The 24,108-nt window shown below is 41.0% G+C and overlaps 2 protein-coding genes across 4 annotated transcripts; both read left to right on the forward strand.

Moving 5' to 3' along the window:
* The first annotated feature begins 77 nt into the window (after positions 1 to 77).
* On the forward strand, positions 78 to 14,181 carry arhgap25 (Rho GTPase activating protein 25). 3 transcript variants are annotated; one of them, XM_061766625.1, is made up of 12 exons: positions 120 to 261; positions 2,186 to 2,299; positions 2,764 to 2,963; positions 3,502 to 3,589; positions 3,808 to 3,918; positions 4,256 to 4,460; positions 8,160 to 8,292; positions 8,409 to 8,482; positions 8,620 to 8,741; positions 9,381 to 9,535; positions 11,170 to 11,687; positions 12,674 to 14,181. In XM_061766625.1, exons 3-12 carry the CDS (start codon positions 2,829 to 2,831, stop codon positions 12,873 to 12,875), a joined length of 1,743 nt encoding a protein of 580 aa, XP_061622609.1. In that variant the 5' UTR covers positions 120 to 261; positions 2,186 to 2,299; positions 2,764 to 2,828; the 3' UTR covers positions 12,876 to 14,181. The 3 variants fall into 3 exon arrangements, with proteins under 3 accessions (XP_061622608.1, XP_061622609.1, XP_061622610.1); XM_061766624.1 differs by lacking the exon at positions 2,186 to 2,299 and having other exon boundaries at positions 78 to 261; XM_061766626.1 differs by lacking the exons at positions 120 to 261; positions 2,186 to 2,299 and having other exon boundaries at positions 2,826 to 2,963; positions 4,312 to 4,460.
* Positions 14,182 to 19,330: 5,149 nt separating this feature from the next.
* On the forward strand, positions 19,331 to 23,350 carry bmp10 (bone morphogenetic protein 10). The gene is made up of 2 exons (XM_061769286.1): positions 19,331 to 19,956; positions 21,295 to 23,350. Exons 1-2 carry the CDS (start codon positions 19,560 to 19,562, stop codon positions 22,332 to 22,334), a joined length of 1,437 nt encoding a protein of 478 aa, XP_061625270.1. The 5' UTR covers positions 19,331 to 19,559; the 3' UTR covers positions 22,335 to 23,350.
* The last annotated feature ends 758 nt before the right edge of the window (positions 23,351 to 24,108 follow it).

Raw genomic sequence — 24,108 nt, forward strand, 5'->3', positions numbered from 1 at the left:
TGAACATGGCAGCATAGGACTATGATGAAACATGCGTTTGAAATGTTGAGAGGGGAAAAAAAAAAGGCAAAGATGAACACAGGAAGCAGGAAGCGTGGTTTGCGATATCTGCCTTGTATGTGTGTGAGCGCGTGCGTGTGTGTGTGTGTGTGTGTAAAATTAAACAGTGACCTGCGCTGTACATTGACGACTACAGTATGTCTTTGAAACTACCTCGCAACTGGGATTTCAGCACTTTCAAACTTGAGACGGCTCGCATTGGTAAGCCGTGCTGCCTTCGCTGACAGCAGGACAGACAAGACTTCATTAGCATTGGAAAATTTGCCCATACTAAAACTCTTATCTACTAGCCAACGTGATGTGTAAAAAGTGTACTATAGCCGATGTGGATGTTGCTCAAATGCAATATAATTGTAGTCATAGCTCTAAATGTCGGTAATGACCTTTGCTGTATGAATATTTATTTTTCACACGTTGAAGTACGATGTTGTGTATTCGTATGATAATGCTCAATTGCCTGAGTTCGAACGCCTCGTCCCCCCTCAGGCATGTTCGCAACATTGTGATGAAGGAGGTTCGCACGCGTGCTGTGACATTTGAGTGCTGACTCGGACTGAAGGGGAATTTCAATTCAGCGCAATCACAGCAAGCTGTGATTCTGTCCAACTATTTGTCGGGCCTCGTGGGAGATGCGAGGGTCTTGCTTCTTTGAGAAGTCAATACGGGAATCTTTAAGATTCGGATGCTTTTTTAAATTTTTATTTTTTTAAATATATATAGGCGAGGGCTGCAAGATATTTTGTTTTTGGGGCATCGTTAACGCGATGTACGCGTGCGTAATAATGCTGATGTACTGTAATATATCGTGTAATATTAAAAGTGACCAACAGAGAGACGTATTCGGACATGCTAATAAAATTAGCATGTCCGAATAACGCTTCAAACAACACAAGGAACGCTGCATTTTCGATTTCACTTCTGCGGGCAGCGTGAGTGCGCGAGGTGCGTTCAGGGACACCGCGTAAATAAAACGGAATATGTTCTTTTGTAATACAGTACATAAGTGCAAAAATGCATTACTGGGAAAATTATTATTTGAATGCTTTAGGTAAAACTGTGCTATCCCACTGTGATAATGTGGAATGTGTTTTGTTTTGTAATGTAACAATAAATCAATTATTTTGTTAATATAGTCAGCCAGAGCTGCGAGGAATGCAAAGTTATCAATGTCCTTTCATCATCGTTCCTGCCATACTGTTTTGCGTATTTTTCTTTGCACATTGAGGCCAAAAGTCCTGTTTCCGTTTGAATTACCCATTTTGAAAAACATGTTTTTCAAACATGTTTTTGACATTGGAGGGTGAAAGCTGCAGCTGGCTACCAGTGTGAACTGAAAGGGTGGCAACAATGGGGAAATGAAATGGCAGTATTTTGAGGGTAATAGCCAATATTGGAAAAAAATAAAAATAAATATTCGTTCAAAATGTTCAATTATGAACTATGAACTGAACGAGTTCATTTTTGGAATGATAAATTGAACTTTCAGCTAGTTCACGTAGAAAATGAACGTTCCCAACACTGATGCTGTATTATTTCACATTGCAATATATATCGCAGGTTTAAAAAAATATTCGCAACGTCATTTTTTTCCAATATCGTGCAGCCCTAATATACAGTAGGCCTATGTTGCAGATCGTGTTTCATTTGCTATAACTGTACCTCGTATGTGTGGAAAATGCATTTTGCTGCATTAAGGATGTTGCCTACCTACCTGAGCATTGTCCCACGTTAAACCATACAGTATTTTACATTACGCTCCGGTGCCTTAATGTGAGCATCTGCATAAGAACATACCATTAAAGTGGCAAGTATTTAATATTATTATTTTAACGAGCTCTTTGGATGAACGCTCATATTTGTTTGGCAAAGTTTTAAGCCCGATGCCCTTCCTGACGCAACCCTCTGCATTTATCAGGGCTCGGGACCGGCCAACAGTTTGCACTGGCTTGTGCCCCCCATGGGCTGCATTGTAATAAAAAAAAGTAAATACAAATTAAAAAATGCATATTTGAAGGGCTGTGGCAGTTGACTTAAGTACGAATGTCAGTTTTTGGTGTGACTGTGTGTGTGTTGTCTCTAATCAAAGGAGGGTGATGCTTTTGAAAAACGAGACAATGTATTGAAGCTTGCAGGTGGAGGCCTCAGGCAATGATGCGGCAACTTCCTGTTTACACCGGCGAGGTGCTACTTCTTCTCTTCCTCTCTATCTTTGCGTCACAAGACACGGTGAATTGAAGAAGTGAGTAGCTGGGCCTGGATATGGTCCCACCATCTCTGCTGTCCTGCTGTGTCTACATCACGACACGTACACCTCGAACCTCATTTCTTTCATCACACCAAGAACGCTTGAAACTGTGACACAACGGGTGTCATATAGTTTAGATTTTTGCTACGACATAACACTTAATCGCAGACCCGTCTTGTGTATTGTCCGACTGCAATAATATTGCTGCAAAACAATAACAGCCCTGTGCAGGCGGGCACAATAGGAACTTGGCTGGCAAAAAGAAACAGTTTCTATCCACTCTAAAAGTATAAACATAGAGCAGAAATAAGCCTCTTCACTCTTAACGGTTGGTGAATATTCATAGCAAAAAGAGGAAGAGCCCTGCAGCAGTCAAGCAGTGCAGATGTTACATGTTCTGTTACTTTTCTGTCTTGCGGGAATTGTTCCATTTGACAATCTGTTTTCCCGTGTTTTAGCGCGCGCTAAGAGCATACTATCTGGTGAGGGAAGCCCAGGTTCGACTGCGGGCTCACGACGCTCCATGGAGAGGCCTTTGAAGACCGGCTGGCTCAAGAAACAACAAAGGTCTTTAGTGAAGAACTGGCACCAGCGCTACTTTGTGCTGAGGGGAAGCACTCTGACCTACCACAAAGATGACCGTGAAACGGCCATCCTGGTAAGAAATTATGCTTTATTTTGACTCTAACCCTAACCCCCCCCACAAAAAAAAAAAAAATGGCTGTAGATTATGAGAATAAAACATTTGTTTTTAAAAGAATCTCCATCAATTTGAATAAATTAGAATATCACGGAAAACTTCATTTCAGTTGTTCAATTTGGAAAGTGAAACTCATACAGCATATCACATTAAAGCACTTCGCACAGTTAAATATTTCATCACTTTTTTTGGGGTCATTTGGATGATTATAGCTGAGAAGGAAGCAAAAACCTAAAATTCCCCATCTTCAGATATTTTAATACTCATATGAAACAATCAAAGTGAGCTTATAATGCAGAAATTATGTAGGAATTTCTTTCTGAATGTGCTTAATGAATTTGTGTGAGATATGAATTTCATTTTTTGGAGTAGAACTACTGCAATACATTGAGCATCTCTAAAATATTCATCACTGTTTCAGTGCATTCAATGTGCGCTTGTCCATGCTCCTGTTTTCACAGCATTTCTTTTATGTATTTATTATTATTATTTTTAGGGCTTTATCCAGCTTCAGTTCAGTAAGGTCAATGAACTCCCCTTAAACTCAGATGAGCCTGGGAAGTACATCTTTGAAATCATATCAGGTAAGAAGATTGACGAAATACTAGTTAATTATAAATACCTTCACCTATATACACACACATTTCCATTAGGTGACCTTTAATTTCCTTCTAAATATGATATAATACACACTATGCAGTATAAAAGGGTTGCGTAACTAACTCCAGCCAGAGTGATGGACAGCTATATCTATTATTTTCCCTTTCTCTCGTTCTTAACATTCAGCTTTGATTTCCAACAGGTACCAGTGGGGACAAGGAGCGATGCCCTCATCTGTTCATGGCCAACTCCCAAACTGATATGGATGAGTGGGTCCGCACTCTGCGCAGAGTCATCGGTGTTCCGAGTGGAGGTTCGGTAACATGCAATTCACCGAAACAGTCCTGTAAATAAAAATGGAAATGGAAATCCACTAATTCCAATTGGTACTAAAGATAACACTTTGCTTCAGCAATAAATTAAGCAAGTGACAGTTATTTCACGTCATTATTCTTGTAGTTCATAGTTCCTTTTCCTTGACCTCACAAAGTAAAGCTGTAAACAATATTTTTTGTTGTTGTCCAGAATGATGTTATTATATATATTTATTTTAGTTTCAAAAGGGCAATGATGAAATATGTCAAAATATCTTCTTCAGAGAGAGAAAGATTATTGGTCCAAGATGTTAAATGTCTTCTGTGTCCCTGTAGTGTTTGGAAAAAGTCTCAGGGACACAGTGATATATGAGCAACGTTTTGGGCCCCAGATGGTGCCCATCCTGGTCCAAACGTGTGTGGAATATATCAGGGAACACGGTCTAAATGAGGAGGGCATCTTCCGTCTCCCTGGTCAGGACAACACTGTCAAACAATTCAGAGATGCCTTCGACGCAGGAGAGAGGCCGTCCTTCCCCAGGTCATATGCACACTTCTTCTGTTTTACTACAATATCTCCAAACATCCATGGGGTTTCAATACCAGTTGTTCTCATTCGGGTCATGGGTGCGCTGGAGCCTATCCTAGCTGACTTTGTGCAAGAAGTAGGCTACATCCTGGACTGCACTGTAAAATGTTACCAGGCTTTCACAATATTTGATGACACTGTATTGAGATTTGGTTTGTGAAATCACTGTTTTAGCGTATTATCTCACAGTAAAGTACAACCCCAATTCCAATGAAGTTGGGACGTTGTGCTAAACATAAATAAAAACAGAATACAGTGATTTGCAAATCATGATCAACCCTAAAAAAGCTGGGACAGGTGGCAAAAAATAAATAAATTATATATATATATACATATATACATACCTATACACAGACACACGTATGTGAATACAAAAAGAATAATTAGCAAATCATTTTAAACCTAGATTCACAATTGATTAGACTACAAAGATGTTAAAATTGATAAGCCATAATGTTTTTTTTTTTTGCAAATATTCACTCATTTTGAGTTTGATGCCCGCAACATGTTCCAAAAAAGGTGAGACAGGGACACATTTACCACTGTGTTGTAAAACCCCAATTCCAATGAAGTTGGACGTTCGTTGTGTTAAGCATAAATAAAAACAGAATACAATGTTTTGCAAACCATGTTCAACCTATATTTAATTTAATACACTACAAAGACAAGATATTTAATGTTTAAACGGATAAACTTGATTGTTTTCAGCAAATAATCATTAACTTAGAATTTTATGGCTGCAACACATTCCAAAAAAGCTGGGACAAGTGGCAAAAAAGACTGAGAAAGTTGTGGAATGCTCATCCAACAGCTGTTTGGAACATCCCACAGGTGAACAGGCTAATTGGGAACAGGTCTGTGCCATGATTGGGTATAAAAGGAGCTTCCCTGAATTGCTCAATCATTCACTAGCAAAGATGAGGCGAGTGCGTGAGAAAATAGTCGAACAGTTGAAGGACAATGTTCCTCAACGTACAATTGCAAATAATTTAGGGATTTCATCATCTACGGTCCATAATATCATCAAAAGGTTCAGAGAATCTGGAGAAATCACTGCATGTAAGTGGCAAGGCCGAAAACCAACATTGAATGCCCGTGACCTTTGATCCCTCAGGCGGCACTGCATTAAAAACAGACATCAATGTGTAAAGGATATCACCACATGGGCTCAGGAACACTTCAGTAAACCAATGTCAGTAAATACAGTTCGGCGCTACATCTGTAAGTGCAACTTGAAACACTACTCTGCAAAGCAAAAGCCATTTATCAACAACACCCAGAAACGCCGCCGGCTTCTCTGGGCCCGAGCTCCTCTAAGATGGACTGATGCGAAGTGGAAAAGTGTTCTGTGGTCCGACGAGTCCACATTTCAAATTGTTTTTGGAAATTGTGGACGTCGTGTCCTCTGGGCCAAAGAGGAAAATAACCATCCGGACTGTTATGGACGCAAAGTTCAAAGCCAGCATCTGTGATGGTATGGGGCTGTGTTAGTGCCAATGGCATGGGTAACTTAACATCTGTGAAGGCACCATTAATGCTGAAAGGTACATACAGGTTTTGGAGAAACATATGCTGCCATCCAAGCAACATCTTTTTCATGGATGCCCCAGCTTATTTCAGCAAGACAATGGCAAACCACATTCTGCAGGTGTTACAACAGTGTGGCTACGTAGTAAGAGAGTGTGGGTACTAGACTGGCCTGTATGCAGTCCAGACCTGTCTCCCATTGAAAATGTGTGGCGCATTATGAAGCGTAAAATATGACAACGGAGACCCCGGACTGTTGAACAGCTGAAGCTGTACATCAAGTAACAATGGGAAAGAATTCCACCTACAAAGCTTCAACAATTAGTGTGCTCAGTTCCCGAACGTTTATTGAATGTTGTTAAAAGAAAAGGTGATGTAACACAGTGGTAAACGTGACCCTGTCCCAGCTTTTTTGGAACGTGTTGCAGCCATAAAATTTATGATTATTTGCTAAAAACAATAAAGTTTGCCAGTTTGAACATTAAATATCTTGTCTATGTAGTTAAATATAGGTTGAACATTGTTTGCAAATCATTGTATTCTGTTCTTATTTATGTTTAACACAACGTCCCAACTTCATTGGAATTGGGGTTGTACTATATCAATAATATTATTGTGAAATCACCATTTTACTGTGTTATTTCACAATAAAATATTGTAATTGACCGTTTTCTGTGATAAAACAAATTAGCGGAGGCACCAAATGCTAAGTTTGAAAGCAGTCAACTGACACAACACTTGGCATGGCACGTGTGTGGTACTATGACAGAAAGTGACGTAACTATATGCTAATGATCAACACAGTCATTCAAATTTTTTATTTTGTATTGATTCTCTCTTTATCTCACTGTTAGTGGCTGAAATAAATCAATTTACACTTTGATTAAATGACGCTGGAGCGATGGTGAATTGTGAAGCTGCGTGGATTGTGCCATGTAATGTTGCTGTAGTAAGGACTAATGTTGCATTTTTATCATGAAACCCTGACTGTGGGTTGTGTGCGACAGTGACATCCTGGTCAGTTCTGGTGTATGCTAATCTGGTAATTTATCAGATGTGTAAGATGCTAGCATGTACTTCCTAGTGACTGCTTAATTTGGCCTACTTCTTCTGCAAGCCAAAATAGCCCCTGTTCTCCTTGTGTGTCATCAGCTCCAAAATGATTCAAGTTTGGCATAACAAGGTTACACTGCTGGGGACGGTGGCAGGAATGGTGCAGTTACTCATTGGATTTACTCACAGAATTAATGATTTCCCCAACTTTTTTTGAGTTGTGTACAGCATCTGTGTTATTTTTACTTGTTGAGCTTTGAGAATAAACGATTCACAGCCATTTTCTTAATCACACAAAGGAATCCTTAGACACATTTTAAAGAGAGCTCATTTCCTCTTTACGCATATATATCTTGCCAAACTTTTTGCAAAGAAGGCGGTGAAAGACTGACAATTCTTGTTTAAGAGACATGGGAGACCTGTAGAGAAACTTGAAGGGGCAGCTGATACCACATCCTGTTCTGGCTGGGTACGCAAGAGGATGCGAGCGTGTGTTACACAATTTGAACTGCTTCGTTTTTCCGTACAGCTTACATCAGTGAAACATTGAGTCTGTCTATGTGGTTAAAAGTACAGTCATTGACCACCACATTTTTGAACCATCACATGAGATTTGCAGCTAAAAGTAAAAGGAGACGATGCATTCCCCCTCCCTCCCCATTTTAAAGCAGTCCCAGGTGTTTTATTCACACCAGGAAAAGCCCTTTGGTCCGCTTGTCTGGTCTGGACCAAAAGCTTACTTGAATGACAATGTTTGACACATGCTTTCATCAAAATACCCCATGGATCAATAGTTAACACATTTTAATGGTCAGCTGGAAAAAGTACATTTTCCGTAATATGTCCCCTTTGAAGAAGCGTAACCAAAATATTAGATCATGCTCAGTATGATGTGCCCTGCAGTTGTACAGTAATAAACTTTGCTGAATTCATACTTATTTGACAGTATAAATCAAGCCAAGCATTATTATTTTGGTTCATACAGCGCTTCAGCCATTAGATTAAATTCGATTGGGCAAGGGTACATATTGTCGTTGATGTGAAGTTGTTTTGTGTGTTGCTTTTCCACAGTGACACAGATGTCCACACAGTGGCGTCACTGCTCAAGCTGTATTTGCGGGAGCTGCCAGAGCCTGTGGTGCCATGGACTCAGTACCAAGACTTTTTGGACTGCAGCAACATGTTGGACTCTGACAATAAAGCAGTACGTTTGACCTCCAACATGTCTGCGCATCTACAGTATATGCGCTGACACTGTGTACACTTGTGTGTGAAATTCCAAGCATGTGTGTCCTTCTGTGATGAAATGTGTCCTTTCAGGGTAAAGAAAAGTTAGACAAGCAGATCACCCTCCTCCCTAGAATCAACTACAATCTCCTAAGTTATGTCTGCCGGTGAGCTGAAGCATTGCGGGATGTGACATAAAAACTATGTACATGTATGCCCAATAACTGTATAAATAGTTTCAACTACAACCACAATTAAATCAATGTAAACAACAACTTCCATTGTGTACCCGTTTGCTCCATAGGTTCTTGTTTGAGGTGCAGCTGAACTCCAAAGCCAACAAGATGAACATAGAGAACCTTGCCACGGTGATGGGAATCAACCTGCTCAAACCGCAGTTAGAAGACCCCATCTCAGTGATGAAGGGTACCAATATTTCCATTCATCCTCTGTCTATACCAGTTATCCTGTCCAAGGTACCGGGTAAACTGGACTGATCACCACCCAATCACAGGACTGACACACAGAGCTAGACAATTCCCTATGGGCAATTTAGACATGCATATAACGTGCACGTTTTCCGAACATGGGAAGAGACGATGAAAACTAAGCCTTATCATCGTGGTAAAGGCAGAACGCTGCCTCATCTTTGATTTGGATCTCACTGTTCTCGCATTCTGTTGTTTGCCATAGTGTTTTGTTGAAAATGTGTGTGTTCCTGGACGTTTAAAGCTACGTCACTCAATCAGAGGAAACCCGCTTGAAACCAAACTCATTTTCAGTTTCTAATGTGCTCATAACATATGACAGCACTGTGACTATGCCAAGCTTGCTGTCATTTCTAATCTGTTGTATATGTTTAGAGAGCTCACACAACTTTTATGGAAAACAATATCACCTGTAATCTCTTAGATTCCCATTGGTGGTTATAAGAAGTCGGCTCTGCAAATACAATAACAATACAAATCTTCAAATGAATGAAGAAATATGACAACATGTAACAATATTCATTTGAATTCATCAGAAAAAGGAAGCATTAATGATTGAGTTTACTTTTCTTAACAGCAACTCCTTCCATCCAGCGGTTGATGACTGTGATGATCCGACAACACGAAGATTTCTTTCCCCTTTGCAACGACGTGCCTCCCTCGCCTCCCTCCAGCAAGACCGAGAACCAGAAGAACTCTCCTCGCAACCTTGTGGGCTGGGGGTCTACTGAGGTACAGTAATACCCGGCCCTTTTATTTTCAATGCATGCTCTGGTTAATGCAGGTGCAGCGTGAGCTCGTTTTAAAAGTGAACCCAATACTTGACAAATAAAAAGGACAGAAACAAACACCACAATTTCCAGCAATCCATAACACTTTATATTATATTATGTAGTACATATTACAAGCTCTTTCTGGTTAGGTTAAATACTAGGGCTGTCAATAGATAAATGTTTTCATCAGATTAATCGCACTTTTGTATTTTGATTAATCGCAATTAATCACAGACGCTAATTATACCACGCAGAATACACCATTTTGCTTTGCGATGGTATTTTAAATGTTTGCTTCGATGAAAAAAAGAGTTCAGTGCGGCACTGTATGCAAATTACCTTTGTTTTATCGAAACTTTTGAAGCAAAATTTGCCACCGGGCACTCCAATCGCAGTCTCCTCACTAGGCTTTGCACTGGTAATAATAAATGAAATAAGATTAAGATGAGTTACTTCATGCGATATATATTTTTTGTGTGATTAATCATATGCGTTAATGTTTACATTTTGACAGCCCTATTAAATACGCATTTGATTAAAAAAAAAAATTCAATAGTAAGCCAGTAAATAGTCATATAAGCTGTATCAAATATTCTGCTTCAAGAAGACAGTAGAGTAATGTTCAGTTTTGGTTGACATCGATCATTGTCTGATGCAAGAAGAAAGAAGACTACAACCAAAATAATGAACATATTGTTTATTTAATACCTCATTTAAAAGTGAGCATTAGCTTTTAAGGCAGAATTTCTTTGCTCCGGTTCTTGTTTTGCAGCTCAGTGCATAGTGCAAGTGGAGTCGTACTATTGTGGCCAATCAATGTAATTCATACAATATTTTTTCTCCACGTTTTACAAAAATAAATTACTCAATTCAAATGAAATCAAATATCAAATTGAACTTCATCACATACAGTACATAGCTATCAGTGGTGGCAAGTAGGGGCCACCAAGGCCTTCTCTGCTGGTCTATTAAAAACACTGACATTTACAACATATATACTCATATTTGTTCCATTAAATTGTAATAATTTATTCAAAACATGAATTCATTCATCCATTTTCTGTACCGCTTATCCTCACTAGTGCTGGAGCCTATCCCAGCTATCATTGGGCAGGAGGCGAGGTACACCCAGAACTGGTCGCCAGCCAATCGCAGGGCACATACAAACAAACAAACATTCACACTCACATTCGGCAGATGTGCTAACCAGTCGGTCGGTCACCTTATTCAAAACAGTCAATCAAAAAATGTTATTTCCAAGAGTTTCTCTTGGCTGTACTACTTCCAGTACGTGTAAGTTGTTTTGTCCAGTCAGATTTCAGCCTCTTTTTTTTGCTGCCATGTCAATCTACTGTGGTCAGAACCTGCAGAATCAGTAGTAATGTCAACTATTTCTTGTTTGTTTCTCATCAAAATTTTCCAGTCCTGGAAAAGGGTATTGTGGCCCAGCAAAGGGACACATCACACACGTAGGGTAAAAAGTTCCGCCGCCTCTGGCTGTACTTAATACAGTGCGCAATGAAATACTTCTGGACCTTTCCAGTTAAAAGGAAACACATACAAAACATTTCATTATTCATATTTCCGTTCCAGATTGGTGAGAGTTCTTTTTCGGAGTCAACCAAGATGGATAAAATTGACAGTCCAGGTTCCCTGAGAGGAAACAGCAGCGCTCCAGATGTTCTTCAAGATTCTGTTTCATCTTCTGACAACTGGTACGGGAGCCCTCGCAAACGCACCCAAACTCTGCCCACCTTCAATTGCCCCCTCACAGGGATTGCGGCAAAGGCTGGCACCATCAACCGCTGGAGTCGCATCCATGAGCTAGTGGAAGACAAGAGTGGGACGTTGTCAGACGACATCTTCAAGATCCTGGATCTCCACAGTTCAGGATCTTTTTTAAAAGGGTCACCAACAAACATCAAGGAGGGAGCGGTAGCGTTCGGTGTGCAAGAAGGAGCGGCTAACAAGGCTTCCACTACTTCCAGCTCCCAAAAAACTGACAGTTACTCCCAGTCTGCTCAGGCCCAAAAGGGTGCTGATCTCGGTTTAAGTCAGGAGGTCAGCAACAGGACTGCACAGAAGAAAGATTGCAAGCAGTCTCTTGACAGGTCAGGACTGACTTTGTATTTTATTCTCATCAATATTGCTATTTTATCTAAAGGCAGCACAGTGTGCTAGTGGTTAGTCAGTGTAGAGGTTCTGGGTCCAAATCTCAGCTCAGGCCCTCCTCCTGTGTGGCGTTTGCATGGTAATCTTGCTTTACCCTCATTCCAAAAACATACACGTTGAACTCTAACTTCCACGTAGGTGTTAATGTGAGTGTGAATGACTGTTTATCTATTTCCAGTATACATAGAACATTACTCACAGCACCATTTACACCAGGTGTTTGATCCATGACTCTAGCTATACATTTCCTGGTTCAATTAGCATTGGTATTTAAAGAGTCCTCTTCATCACGCTGTTCACATTTTGACATCATGAGACCAAGATGACACATAGCAATTAATCAACAGTAGCTTGCGTCAAGGTTTCAAGACTCGAAGGCTTCAAACAGGATGCTCGCACATGGAAGTGGCCACTGAGCTTAGAATGTCACAGAGCGTGATCAACAGGTTTTAACAGGAGGAAAGAGCGACTGGAAGAGTCATAGAAAGGAATCAATGTGGACAATCTTGGAAATGTATTGGTCAATTCATGGATCAAACACTTGTACGTTTTGCCGGTAAGCTCCTAAGAGAACAGCTTGTTGTGCCAAAAGTACTGATAGATTTAGCAGTTGGACACGTGCATTCAAAAATTAAGAGAAGGTCAAATTAAATTCACCTGTAGAGATTACAGTTCATTTTCGGTCCATCCCAAGATTTCACTCGAAAACTGAATATCCCTAACATTTGTGAACAGTGTATGTGCCCCGTGACTCTATTGAGGACAAGCCCTTTAGAAAAAAATCCATCTATCTGATAGAAATGTATTTATGAGCCGACAACCTTCAAAGGGTATTGCATGCCATAGTTATAGACGCTTTAGGACCTAAATATGCATTCAAATGTGCCCCGCTATATCTGACCCACTGATTTTCATTGGCTTGCAGTATGCAGCAGGAGATAAAGGAGCTGAGGGCCACTGTAGTTGAGCTTCAGTCTACTCTGGAGGCAGAGCGTTGCCGTGCGGCAGCCTTGGAAACGTGCCTAAAAAACACCGAGCGGAGCCGGGATGAAGCTCAGAGACAAAATGAAGAACTGCAACGGGACATTCAACGGTTCTTCAGTCGAAAGCCCCAAACTCCCACTTAACGTTGAGGAAATGCTATTGTTTTAGAGTTGATGTTTCTTCTTAGCTGCTGATCCCAGATGAGAAGTTTTTGTTGGCTCCTTTGTGAGCGGACTGTTAAGTAGATAGATCTTTTCAAATGATAAGGAAATCTTTCTTGTGATACATTTTCTCGTCCTGCAAGAGAACTATCATATCAAATAGATTAGTGCCTTTACGTTTACAATGACTGATTGCACTATGTGTTGCTGTAGGCATGTTAACCACAACACACAGAGCGGACATGGCATCTGGAAGGCTGAAATTTACAGTAGAGTTTGCTGTGTGGGGTTATGTGGCGCAAAGGCTGTTTAACATTTCAGGAGGAAAGAATTGCAGAAAAGAAAATGAAAGAAAGTAAGACAGACCTGACCTTTATACACCCTCAACTAATCACCGGCCAATCGTGGATATACAGTGGGTACGGAAAGTATTCAGACCCCCTTAAATTTTTCCGTCAAATCCTTGAAGTAAATTTTTTCCCCTCATTAATGTATACACAGCACCCCATATTGACAGATTTATTCAAAAAGAAAAACTGAAATATCACACAGCCATAAATATTCAGACCCTTTGCTGTGACACTCATATTTAACTCGGGTGCTGTCCATTTCTTCTGATCATCCTTAAAATGGTTCTTCACCTTCATTGGAGTCCAGCTGTGTTTGATTATACTGATTGGACTTGATTAGGAAAGCCACACACCTGTCTATATAAGACCTTAGAGTGCATATCAGAGCAAATGAGAATCATGAGGTCAAAGGAACTGCCTGAAGAGCTCAGAGACAGAATTGTGGCAAAGCGCAGATCTGGCAAAGGTTACAAAAAAAAATTCTGCACCACTTAAGGTTCCTAAGAGCAAAGTGGCCTCCATAATCCTTAAATGGAAGACATTTGGGATGATCAGAACCCTTCCTAGAGCTGGCCGTCCGGCCAAACTGAGCAGTCGGGGCAGAAGAGTCTTGGTGAGAGAGGTAAAGAAGAACCCAAAGATCACTGTGGCTGAGCTCCAGAGATGCAGTTGGGAGATGGGAGAAAGTTCTAGAAAGTCAACCATCACTGCACCATTTTAGCAAATGGTTCCAATATAACAAAGACTGAAAAATTTAAGGGGGTATGAATACTTTCCGTACCCACTGTAATATGATATGTTGTATAAGATGTTATTTCAACTGAGTATCAATATTTATTTGTGGAAAACTATATGCTATAATATTGTTCAAAATCTTTTGTACAATGTTTTTATACTCTGCATTTTGGAAAATAAAGGCCTTTGCCCGCGAAATACTACTAAGGTAGTACTGTACCTCTGTGAGCTGTCACAAATGAAATCATCAGGTGTAAATTGATGACAGGAGTATACAGTCATATAGTCAATGACAAATGACTGCAGCTTGAAATTTTGAAATAAAATTCAGAATTCCCATTGATATTTAAGATAGGTTTGTGACTCAAGTGGGGTTCACAAATACCGACAGTTGGTACTACGACAGACATCTTACGGATGTAGCGCCGAACAGTATTTACTGACAATGGTTTTCTGAAGTGTTCCTGAGCCCATGTGGTGATATCCTGTACACATTGATGTCGGTTTGTGATGCAGTGCCGCCTGAGGGATCGAAGGTCACGGGCATTCAATGTTGGTTTTCGGCCTTGCCGTTTACATGTAGTGATTTCTCCAGATTCTCTGAACCTTTTAATGATATTATGGACTGTGGATGATGAAATCCCTAAATTCCTTGCAATTGTACGTTGAGGAACATTGTCCTTAAACTGTTGGACTATTTTCTCACGCACTTGTTCACAAAGAGGTGAACCTCGCCCCTTCTTTGCTTGTAAATGACTGAGCAATTCAGGGAAGCTCCTTTTATACCCAATCATGGCACCCACCTGTTCCCAATTAGCCTGTTCACCTGTGGGATGTTCCAAACAGGTGTTGGATAAGCATTCCTCAACTTTCTCAGTCTTTTTTGCCACCTGTCCCAGCTTTTTTGGAATGTGTTGCAGCCATAAAATTCAAAGTGAAAAATGATTTGCTAAAAACAATCAAGTTTATCAGTTTGAACATTAAATATCTTGTCTTTGTAGTGTATTCAATTACATATAGGCCGAACATGATTTGCAAATCATTGTATTCTGTTTTTATTTATGTTTATACACAGCGTCCCAACTTCATTGGAATTGGGGTTGTACTCGAAACCTCCCAAATGTGGGATAATGTGTTAGGGTCTGATGAAACCAAGGTTGAACCTTTTGGCCATAACAAGTTTGGCACAAACAGATCACTGCTCACCACCCAAAAAACAAAAACAAAAACAAAAACAAAAAAACACTGTTCCTACAATGAAGCATTGGTGGTGGCACCATCATGGTGGCGGCACGGTGACCGACTGGTTAGCACATCTGCCTCGCAGTTCTGAGGACAGGGTTTCAAATCCCGGCCACACCTGCGTGGGTTTTCTCCGGGTACTCCGGTTTCCTCCCACAGATGGAGGGATCCCCCTTTCAGGAGGACCAGGCTGGCCCAGTCGTTCGGAGAATCATCCACAGTAGGGCTTGCGGGGAAGTGGTCCACCTCAGATCTTGTCCCAGCTGGTCAGCGCACAATCCATACAACGGCCTCAGATTCGGTCATCGTCAGTCCCCTAGCCCACTCACTGAGCAGGAGAAGAGTGGGGAAGACAGAGAAGACGCGGCAGTAAAACTGGCCTGTATTTTAACTTAATGCCAAAGTATAAAAAATAAGTCCAGATTTAAACATTTCTACTGAGGTAACAGTAGACTAACTAATATCCACAGGTAGAGTACACGTTGCAGAGTACTGGAGCCTCAATAGAAAATGCTCCAGAGTCTGCTGACTTCTTTTTGGGTCTCGGAATCACCAAAAGATCATCCTGTTGCGAACGTAGGTTTCAAGACAGCACATGTAGTACCACTAAGTAAGGTGCTAAGCCATGCAATATTTTATAAGCAACAAAACCTTAAAAATCGCATCTCAAGTGGACCAGGAACCAATGCAAGTTGGCCAGTATCGGAGTTATATGATCAAACTTCCTCATCTTCGTCAAAGGTTGCAGCATTTTGTACTAACTGCTGGCTTTTATTTAATACTAGACATTGTAAATACAGAACGCAGCATGTTACAATCGTGGAGGCGAGACGTAACAAATGCGTGGACGATGATCTCTGCGTCACTAGCGGATAGAATGGGCTGTATCTTAGCAATAATGTAGAGATGGAAAAAAAAAACACAGTTTTGGTAATATTCTCAATGTGCTTTTGAAAGGGGAAAGTTGAGTCAAATATAAAGCCAAGATTTTTCTGCTGAGTCACTTTGGGTAATGGTACTTTCATCAAAACTCAGAGTGGGGTCCTTAAAACGAGTGGCTATGTCAAGCTGGGCAAATAATCAACAGCTCAGTTTTCTCGCCGTTAAGAAGCAAAAAGTTACAGGACATCCATTGTTTAATCTCAGCGAGACAAGCCTCCAGATTACAGCAATCGCGTGGGCTGGTTAGTTTTAATGGCATGTTTAGTTTTTTGTTGCACCTGTCCTTGCTTTTTTTTTTGGAACGTGCTGTTGGAATCAAATTCAAAATGAGAAAATATTTGCCCAAAAAACACAACAAAAATGTTGATCAGTTTGAACGTTAAATACCAGTCTTCAATTGAATACAGGTTGAAAAGGATTTGGAAATCATTATATTCAGTTGTTTATTTATTTATTTGTTTTACCTTTTACACAACGTCCCGACTTCATTGAAATAGGGGATTGTAAATGTGTGTGTGTTGTATCTGCTATTATTTTAGCGTTTTACTGTCAGTGACTGCCCATTTAGCAAAAAAAAATCAGACACAAAATGGTCCGACGACGTGAGAAGCGAAAGAATTTTGAAGAAAAAGAAAAACAATGAGGCAATATCCTGCCAGGGACAAAACATAAGATAAAGGCCTGACAAGATAAAGTGAACAAAGTGCAAGGTGGCAAAGTTAGTAGCAATCCTAGCCAGCAAGCTAACACATTCGCAATATAAATTATACTCTAGACATTATAATACTATCGTGGGAGTTACACTACATCTCTAAATATTGGCTGACCCCAAATGTGGTTACATTTATGATCAAAATGGGGGTCAAACTAGAGAACATATCATCATCATTGTAAGGTTGCAAAATTCCAGTAGTTTTCATGGAAGTTTACTGGCATTAACCGACTATATGGACATTTATGGGAATACCCAGGTCGTTAAACACCTGAGCATGACCAGACCTTATGCAAATCAAGTTGAATGTTTACCTTGCACTGCGCATCCTTCAGTCCCGTGCACAGATAATTTCTAAACCACTCCAGTCATTGGAAACAAGTCATTTCAGGCAAGTCTTATCCATTTGATAACACTTAGCTCAGTTTAGCTTAGCATGAAATTGAACTGACTGGGAAGTTACACAACTCACAGTCAGGGTTTCATGCAAACAACGTGCAACATAAATGTAAGATGATAGTTATTTAAGACACATTCAACGAACTTTAGGTAAGATAAACACACTTGAACGATAATGATTCTTGCCCCCTTTACGGATATGTTTTTATCATTGAATGGTGTAATGCATGCTGGGAACTGATGTTAATGCGAGAAGTATACTGAAGCTGCCAAGCGCTCAAATCAAAAGTACACCAACAGCAGAGATGTCCTCACAAGAACCGTTGACAGTTCGTCGCAAGTGCATGAGCAGTTACTAAAATTGGTGTCCTCCAAAACCAAAAACATATTGCACGGCATTAATAGTGTTGCAAACGCTTTCGGTAGTTTGGACAAGTGGCAGGACACGGGAGATGCACCAGGGCTCCTTCAACAAAGCAGAGTGAGCTGCCCTATCCTGCAAAGTGGGGAAGCCTAATTTGGGGGTTTTGAATGACATGCAGGACAAATTTAGTATCAACATTTTGAGTTGATTTGTGGAAAAATGCACAAAATGAGTTCGTGCACTAAACGTTGCTTCGCTGTTCAGCAGTTGTGTGCCATTTTTGAATGGTACTTATTTATGTAAGAGAGCCCTTTGAGCAGAAAAAAAAAATCACAGTACTAAACGGTAATTTTTTGATTGCTTCAAAGCCTTTGTTGTTGACGAGTGGATCTTTTATACATGCATTTGAGCATGGAATACAGTAAGATACTGTAATGTACACTGGTTCAGTATATATATAAAACAAAAACATGCACATATTTTGACCATATTTGAAATGGTTAGGAAGTGCGCAGTCCTATGTGGCCCCCCTGGTAGTGCTGTTGAAAAATTGCAGCCCCCTCAGTCATTAAAGTTGCCCATCCCTGAAGTGTGTTTTGATGATGCTGCCGGGGTAAATATATTTGATCAATTTTAAAGTTATTTTAACTTTTTAATTTCCAAACATCTTCTTGTCTTTTAGAACATTTCTGGAAATGTACCACAAAATCCTAGTAGTGTGTGGCTGTGTGTGCAGCAGGCTCCTATCAAAGCTTCAAGGGGTCATCAGGAAGGTGTGATGTCGGTTGCGACAGCAGTTTAACAGTGCAACAGATAAGAGCACGTCTGTCAAGTGTCACCCTGGCAGATGAATGGCAGGCGCGGGAAAAGCTCATTGCTTCCCATCTGGGTGACGCACTGAGTGTATCTCCAGGTCACGCCAAGAAGCTCTGGAATGAGAGCAAGAGTTGTGAGCTGGCATGTGAGTTCAGGTGGTGAGCAGGAATGTTATTCCCAATGGCAGGGAGGGCATTATATTATCACATCAGGAAGCGTCCGAGCAGCCTGGTGACGGCACCAGGCACAGTGTGGTATACCACGTATGTACACGATGTCCGTTCAATCACTGTGTCTTACTCAGTTGGACTTACAGTAAAGGTCTGTCCCACTTGAAACCCTGGATATACATTAATATCCTATTTACAGTCTATTCCCATAGTTATTATTGACAATGTACAATACTCACTTCTAGCGTACTCATGAGGAAATGCGAAAAGGAGTTGAGCATCCTTCATTCTTGGTCATTGGGCCTCACAGCTCATTACATTTCAATTTCATTTGGACAAGTTGCATAGTGCATATCCTCTAATATGCAATGGTATCAACAGATTGGTGTACTTTGTTAAAAACAAATCAACAACGGCGTGCAGAACTCTGCCATTTACAAACCAAATAAACAAAAGGGAAAAAAATAAAATAAATCAACTCTGGTGCACCCACCCAAACAAAATAGCGCTTCCACAAGGAAGAGGCTACGGGACAGTGTTTACAAAATCCTCATTAAGGAAGTTGTGTGATAACACACGCTCGGCATCACGCAAAGTGGAGGGCACGCACACACACACACACACACACACGCACGTCCACACAAAGAGCAAAGCAAAGCCCACCATATCGTAGATAAGAGACTGGGAGAAAACGCTGGGACGGGAGAGCAAAGCACAGAACGAGTCCAACACAACCGAAATGACTAGATGGACCGTAGCAAGCCTCTCTCACGCTGTCACTGGACCTGCGGCCCGATAGGTGTGCACGAGACTCATTGCTGGGCTGCATAAGGGGTTTACAGCAGGCACCACAGAAGATCCCGCTTGTCGCAGCAAAGGTCGACAGCACTTTTTACTGACTGTGACTCCAAAAAGCTCATTGCAATTTTTTTCTCCATGGCGAGCAGTTGGGTTTCTCTACTGGGAACCATTTGCAGCACCGAGACTTTGCTCTTGCTATTTTCAATATTGTTGCTCCGGGGGCCTCTTTGCGGCGAGAGCGGCCCCATCTCCAACACCGACCAGAGGCTTCGACCCACTCCGGGACTGGGAAGGGCAGCGGACCCGTCCCAGTTGGAGCAGGATAACAATCTGATCGTGCAGGGTGTGCTTGAGAACCTGAAAGAACAGTTCCTGCAGACATTCAACCTGTCTGGCTTGGGTCCACCTTCACTGCCACCTGGAAGTGTACGAGAGGAGCCACCGGAGTACATGATGGAGCTCTACAACCGCTTTGCCAATGACCGCACGTCTGTGCCCAGCGCCAGCATCATCCGCAGCTTCAAGAATGAGGGTACAGGAAGCTGTGTTAATGACTGATCAATTCTAATTATTCCATATTCTAACATTCAGTTCAGTTAGCATGCAACGTCAATTGTGTACCGATATCAAAACAAGCCCTGGGTAGGGGACAAAATGTACATTACACAACAGAATTTTCTAATTTGGATAGATTTTTCTAGAGAATTATTTACTGTATTATTATCATCATCATTTTTTCCCATTCTAATTTATGTCTGTACATTTTGTTGCACATTTTTCCTGACAAGCATCAGTTTTCCTTGCTGATTGTTTATAAGAATGCCCTCTTCTCCACGACAATAATGAAATAGTATACGTCATATCATGTGCTACTGATGTACATGTTTGAATTATGCAAATTCAAAGGACTTTTTTTCTTTGTATAATGGATTAAGATGACATTTCACCTGAGTATACAAGAGGTACAGGGAGAACAAAAATATATAAACTCTTATACAGGAATGGACACGAGGCTCGGTGCAGTGAATACTATTAAGACTGTTTTTTTTTTTATTGTCATATTTGCGTACTTTAAAAAAAAAATGAGTGTTAGATGAAAACAATGAAAACTTAAGTGGAAAAAGGTAAACTATAGCTGCAACTAACTATTATTTTAATAACCGACTAATCTGTTGATTATGTTTTTGGCTAATTGATGAATCGGAGAAAAACATTTTTTTTTTTAATTTCTTTCCTTTATTAAAAAACAGGACATTATTTGAAATTGACAGTACATAAAATGCACAAACATAAATAGATAAATAGATTATAATTCACTTTCTGGTTTGGTCTGTAACATCCTTCAGAAAATAGTTAACAATGTTTATCATTGTTTTCCAAAGTAAAAGCAGAAGTTTGCAAAGGTCGACTTTTGATTAAATACAAAGATAATCGGTCTGCTTTCATGGATAACAAAAGAAATTGGCTAACATTTACTATTAAGAGGCTGAACTTCCGAGGATTTGGATAATTTAAAGTTAAACAAGGACTCGAAACGATTAGTCGATTATTAAAATAATTGTGGATTGATTGGATAATCGATTAGTTGTTGCACCTCCAAAGTAAACCATTAGTTGTTGTTGTTTTTTTTAAGATTACATTTTAAATTCCCTTCCTGCAGAAATGAATTCATTGGGACTTTTGTTTAGTGCTCAATTTTGGTCTTTAGATTTGAATGCAAAAACCTTAATTTTTTTGCAAAAAATTGCTATATAGTTTCTTATACGTATTTTTGGGGGACGTTTTCCAATATAATGAGTGTTGCCAGAGCTAATATATCCTTACATTAATACTAACTTTGAATTCATTTCCCTTTTTTTTTTCTCCCCAGATTCCTCTTCAAGCACTGTAGGTGGTGGGGGAGTGAGGCGCCACCCACTCCTCTTCAACGTGTCAGTCCCCCATCATGAACGCATCACTGCGGCCGAGCTCCGCCTCTACACGCTCGTCCAGACCGACCGCCACCTGTTCGCCGGTGTCGACCGCAAAGTCACTATCTATGAACTGATACGTCATGACCGAGATGTCAACAGCACAGATGAGAATTTAGAGAAAGGAGACAACTTCAGTGGTGGAAAGGAGCATATGGAGCTGGTGGAGTTGGCTTCGAGACAAGTGTATGGCACTGACAATGGCTGGGAAGCATTCAACCTCACTGCTACTGCCCAGAGGTGGCGTAAATCTGAGCACGGCACCACACATCGCTTGGAGGTGCACGTTGACAGCATGGCTGGTGAGGATGACACTCAACGTGTAGCAGACCGAAACAAAAATTGGATTATTGAAGGAGACATGAAGATTGACACGAACATCAAGGAAAAACACAAACCCCTGCTGATTGTTTTCTCTGATGATGAAAGCGGCGACCATCGAGATGACAAGCATGAGCTGAATGAGATGATTGACCACGAAACCTCCAACGTAATCCTGCAAAATGACTTGTGGGGTGAGCGAGAGCGGGATGAGTCTGAGCCAGATGAAGCTGACCTGATACAAATGCGCTCCAATCTGATCTACGACACAACTTCACGCATCCGTCGGAACGCCAAGGGAAACCACTGCAGGAGACAACCTCTGCACGTAGAGTTCAAAGATATCGGATGGGACAGTTGGATCCTGGCACCCAGCAGTTACGATGCCTTTGAGTGCTCAGGGATTTGTTCGTTCCCCTTAACGAAGCACGTCACGCCCACGAAACACGCCATCGTCCAAACGCTGGTGAACATCAACAGTCCTCAGAAAACAGCGCGAGCGTGTTGCGTGCCCACCAAGCTGGATCCCATCTCACTCCTGTACCTGGATGACACAGGCGTGGTCACGTATAAGCACAAGTACGAAGGCATGGCTGTGGCTGAATGTGGCTGTAGATAGCTGAATTTTAAAGTGGGGCTGGGGGGGGCATAAAATGACCGAAAAGCTGAACGAAGCTGAGACAACAATAATTGGACTCTTTGAAAGAGATGGGACCCAATGGGACTGAAAGTGCATCTAACCACTATTTATAAAGTCCTGTGTGGCTGGACTTTGTCCATCGAGACAGAAAAGACGATATCTTCTTACAGGCCTCAAGTCGTGAATGGTCGCTGCCAGACAGCGGAGATCAGGTCGTGCTGCAAGAGTGACGTTCATTTGTGTCTTTTTGCCAGCGTGACTAAAAGTTACAAGAAGTTCTTAAAGGATCTAACTAAGCACATTCTGCAGTGTATGCAGTGTTTGTGGGAACCAGTGGGCCAGAGGTCCCCCCCCCCTCCTGCTCCATCCCCCTGACATGTGTTTTCCTCTCCACTTATCTCCGGCCTGCCCACTTGATGCAAACACTAATCAGCACTTCATGCACCCCGCCACAGCGAAATGACCACCTCGAGGCAATCTGACAAGACTTGAACTCTCCAGGCTTGCCTCCTGCAGGCTCCTGATACGTAGGCACCACGCAGGGGTCCCACTGGCGGGGTTATCTATACCAACCCAGTTTCCCACTTCACATGACACTTTTCCACTGCGCACACACACACAAAAAAAAAGCTGCAGTGATAGCAAGGTGTTTGAGGCTGAGAAACATGTATTCCACGAATCAAACATGGACGTCATTCCAGACGATTATTTGAGGTGGCGGTATGAGGGTTGACCACATTCCTGCACAACTCACAATGTTGACTGTCTCAACGAGCTGACCTGGCACCTCCTGTTCCTCATTTGGGTCATCCATCATTTTTTATAGTAAAATTGCCTTTATTTTTTTTTGGGGGGGGGGATGTTTATCATACGTGGACCAAAGTCGGGGCCAAAAAAAGAAGTTCTCCGGATAAAGCCCAAGAGAAAAAAAGTGTTTTCTGTTTCAATAATGCTTTTGATAACTTTGCTGCTTGTAATAAATACACTACTATTTATTGTTCTAATTTATTATTTTTTTTATGAAACAGATTATTCATACCACTGACAAATTTGGGACTGTTGTGACTTTTTATTTGTTGGATGGGTATCTTTCAGCTGAAAATGACACAATAAAGTGGCAAAGGGTGAGAGACCTTTTTGTTTTTAAATTTAACCAAATCATATATGTTCATACAGTTTCCCAAGACATGCAAACCCAGTGCACTACATTTGCAATGATTTAAGATGGCAGATCCTCAAAATCAGAGCTATGAATATATTTTCACTTTTGTGGCTCATTTCCAAGAAAACCATCCAACACATAAAATGAGATCGACTCCAATTTGTCCAGGATATGAATCAATCTGGCCTTAACTGTATATATGCATGTATGTATATGTTCCATGTGACATAATGATAAGCATGGCTGATGCTTGGAGCAAAGCATTTGGACCTTAAAACAAAATGACAAATTATAACAATGCATCCCTAATTAAAGCCTCTTTAACTTTAAGTTCAGCATGATGTTGTTCATTTGATTTTGCGTCATTTGAATATTCAAAATTAAGACGAGGCTGGAGTGGATTTTAAACTAAGGAGCCCTCTTAATTGTTAAGGATCATTTGGCCTGCTTCCTCTCCATTGCTTTCTAGATCCAACGGTATCAGCGCATAGGTCAGAGTTCACGCATGGCTTCCAAACAAAGAAGCATGGGAAAGTGATTAGAGGGACTGCTGATGAAGAAAATGGATAGTGTGCTGCTCACACTGACACT

The sequence above is a fragment of the Phyllopteryx taeniolatus genome, chromosome 3, assembly GCF_024500385.1.
Source record: "Phyllopteryx taeniolatus isolate TA_2022b chromosome 3, UOR_Ptae_1.2, whole genome shotgun sequence".
Taxonomy (NCBI): domain Eukaryota; kingdom Metazoa; phylum Chordata; class Actinopteri; order Syngnathiformes; family Syngnathidae; genus Phyllopteryx; species Phyllopteryx taeniolatus.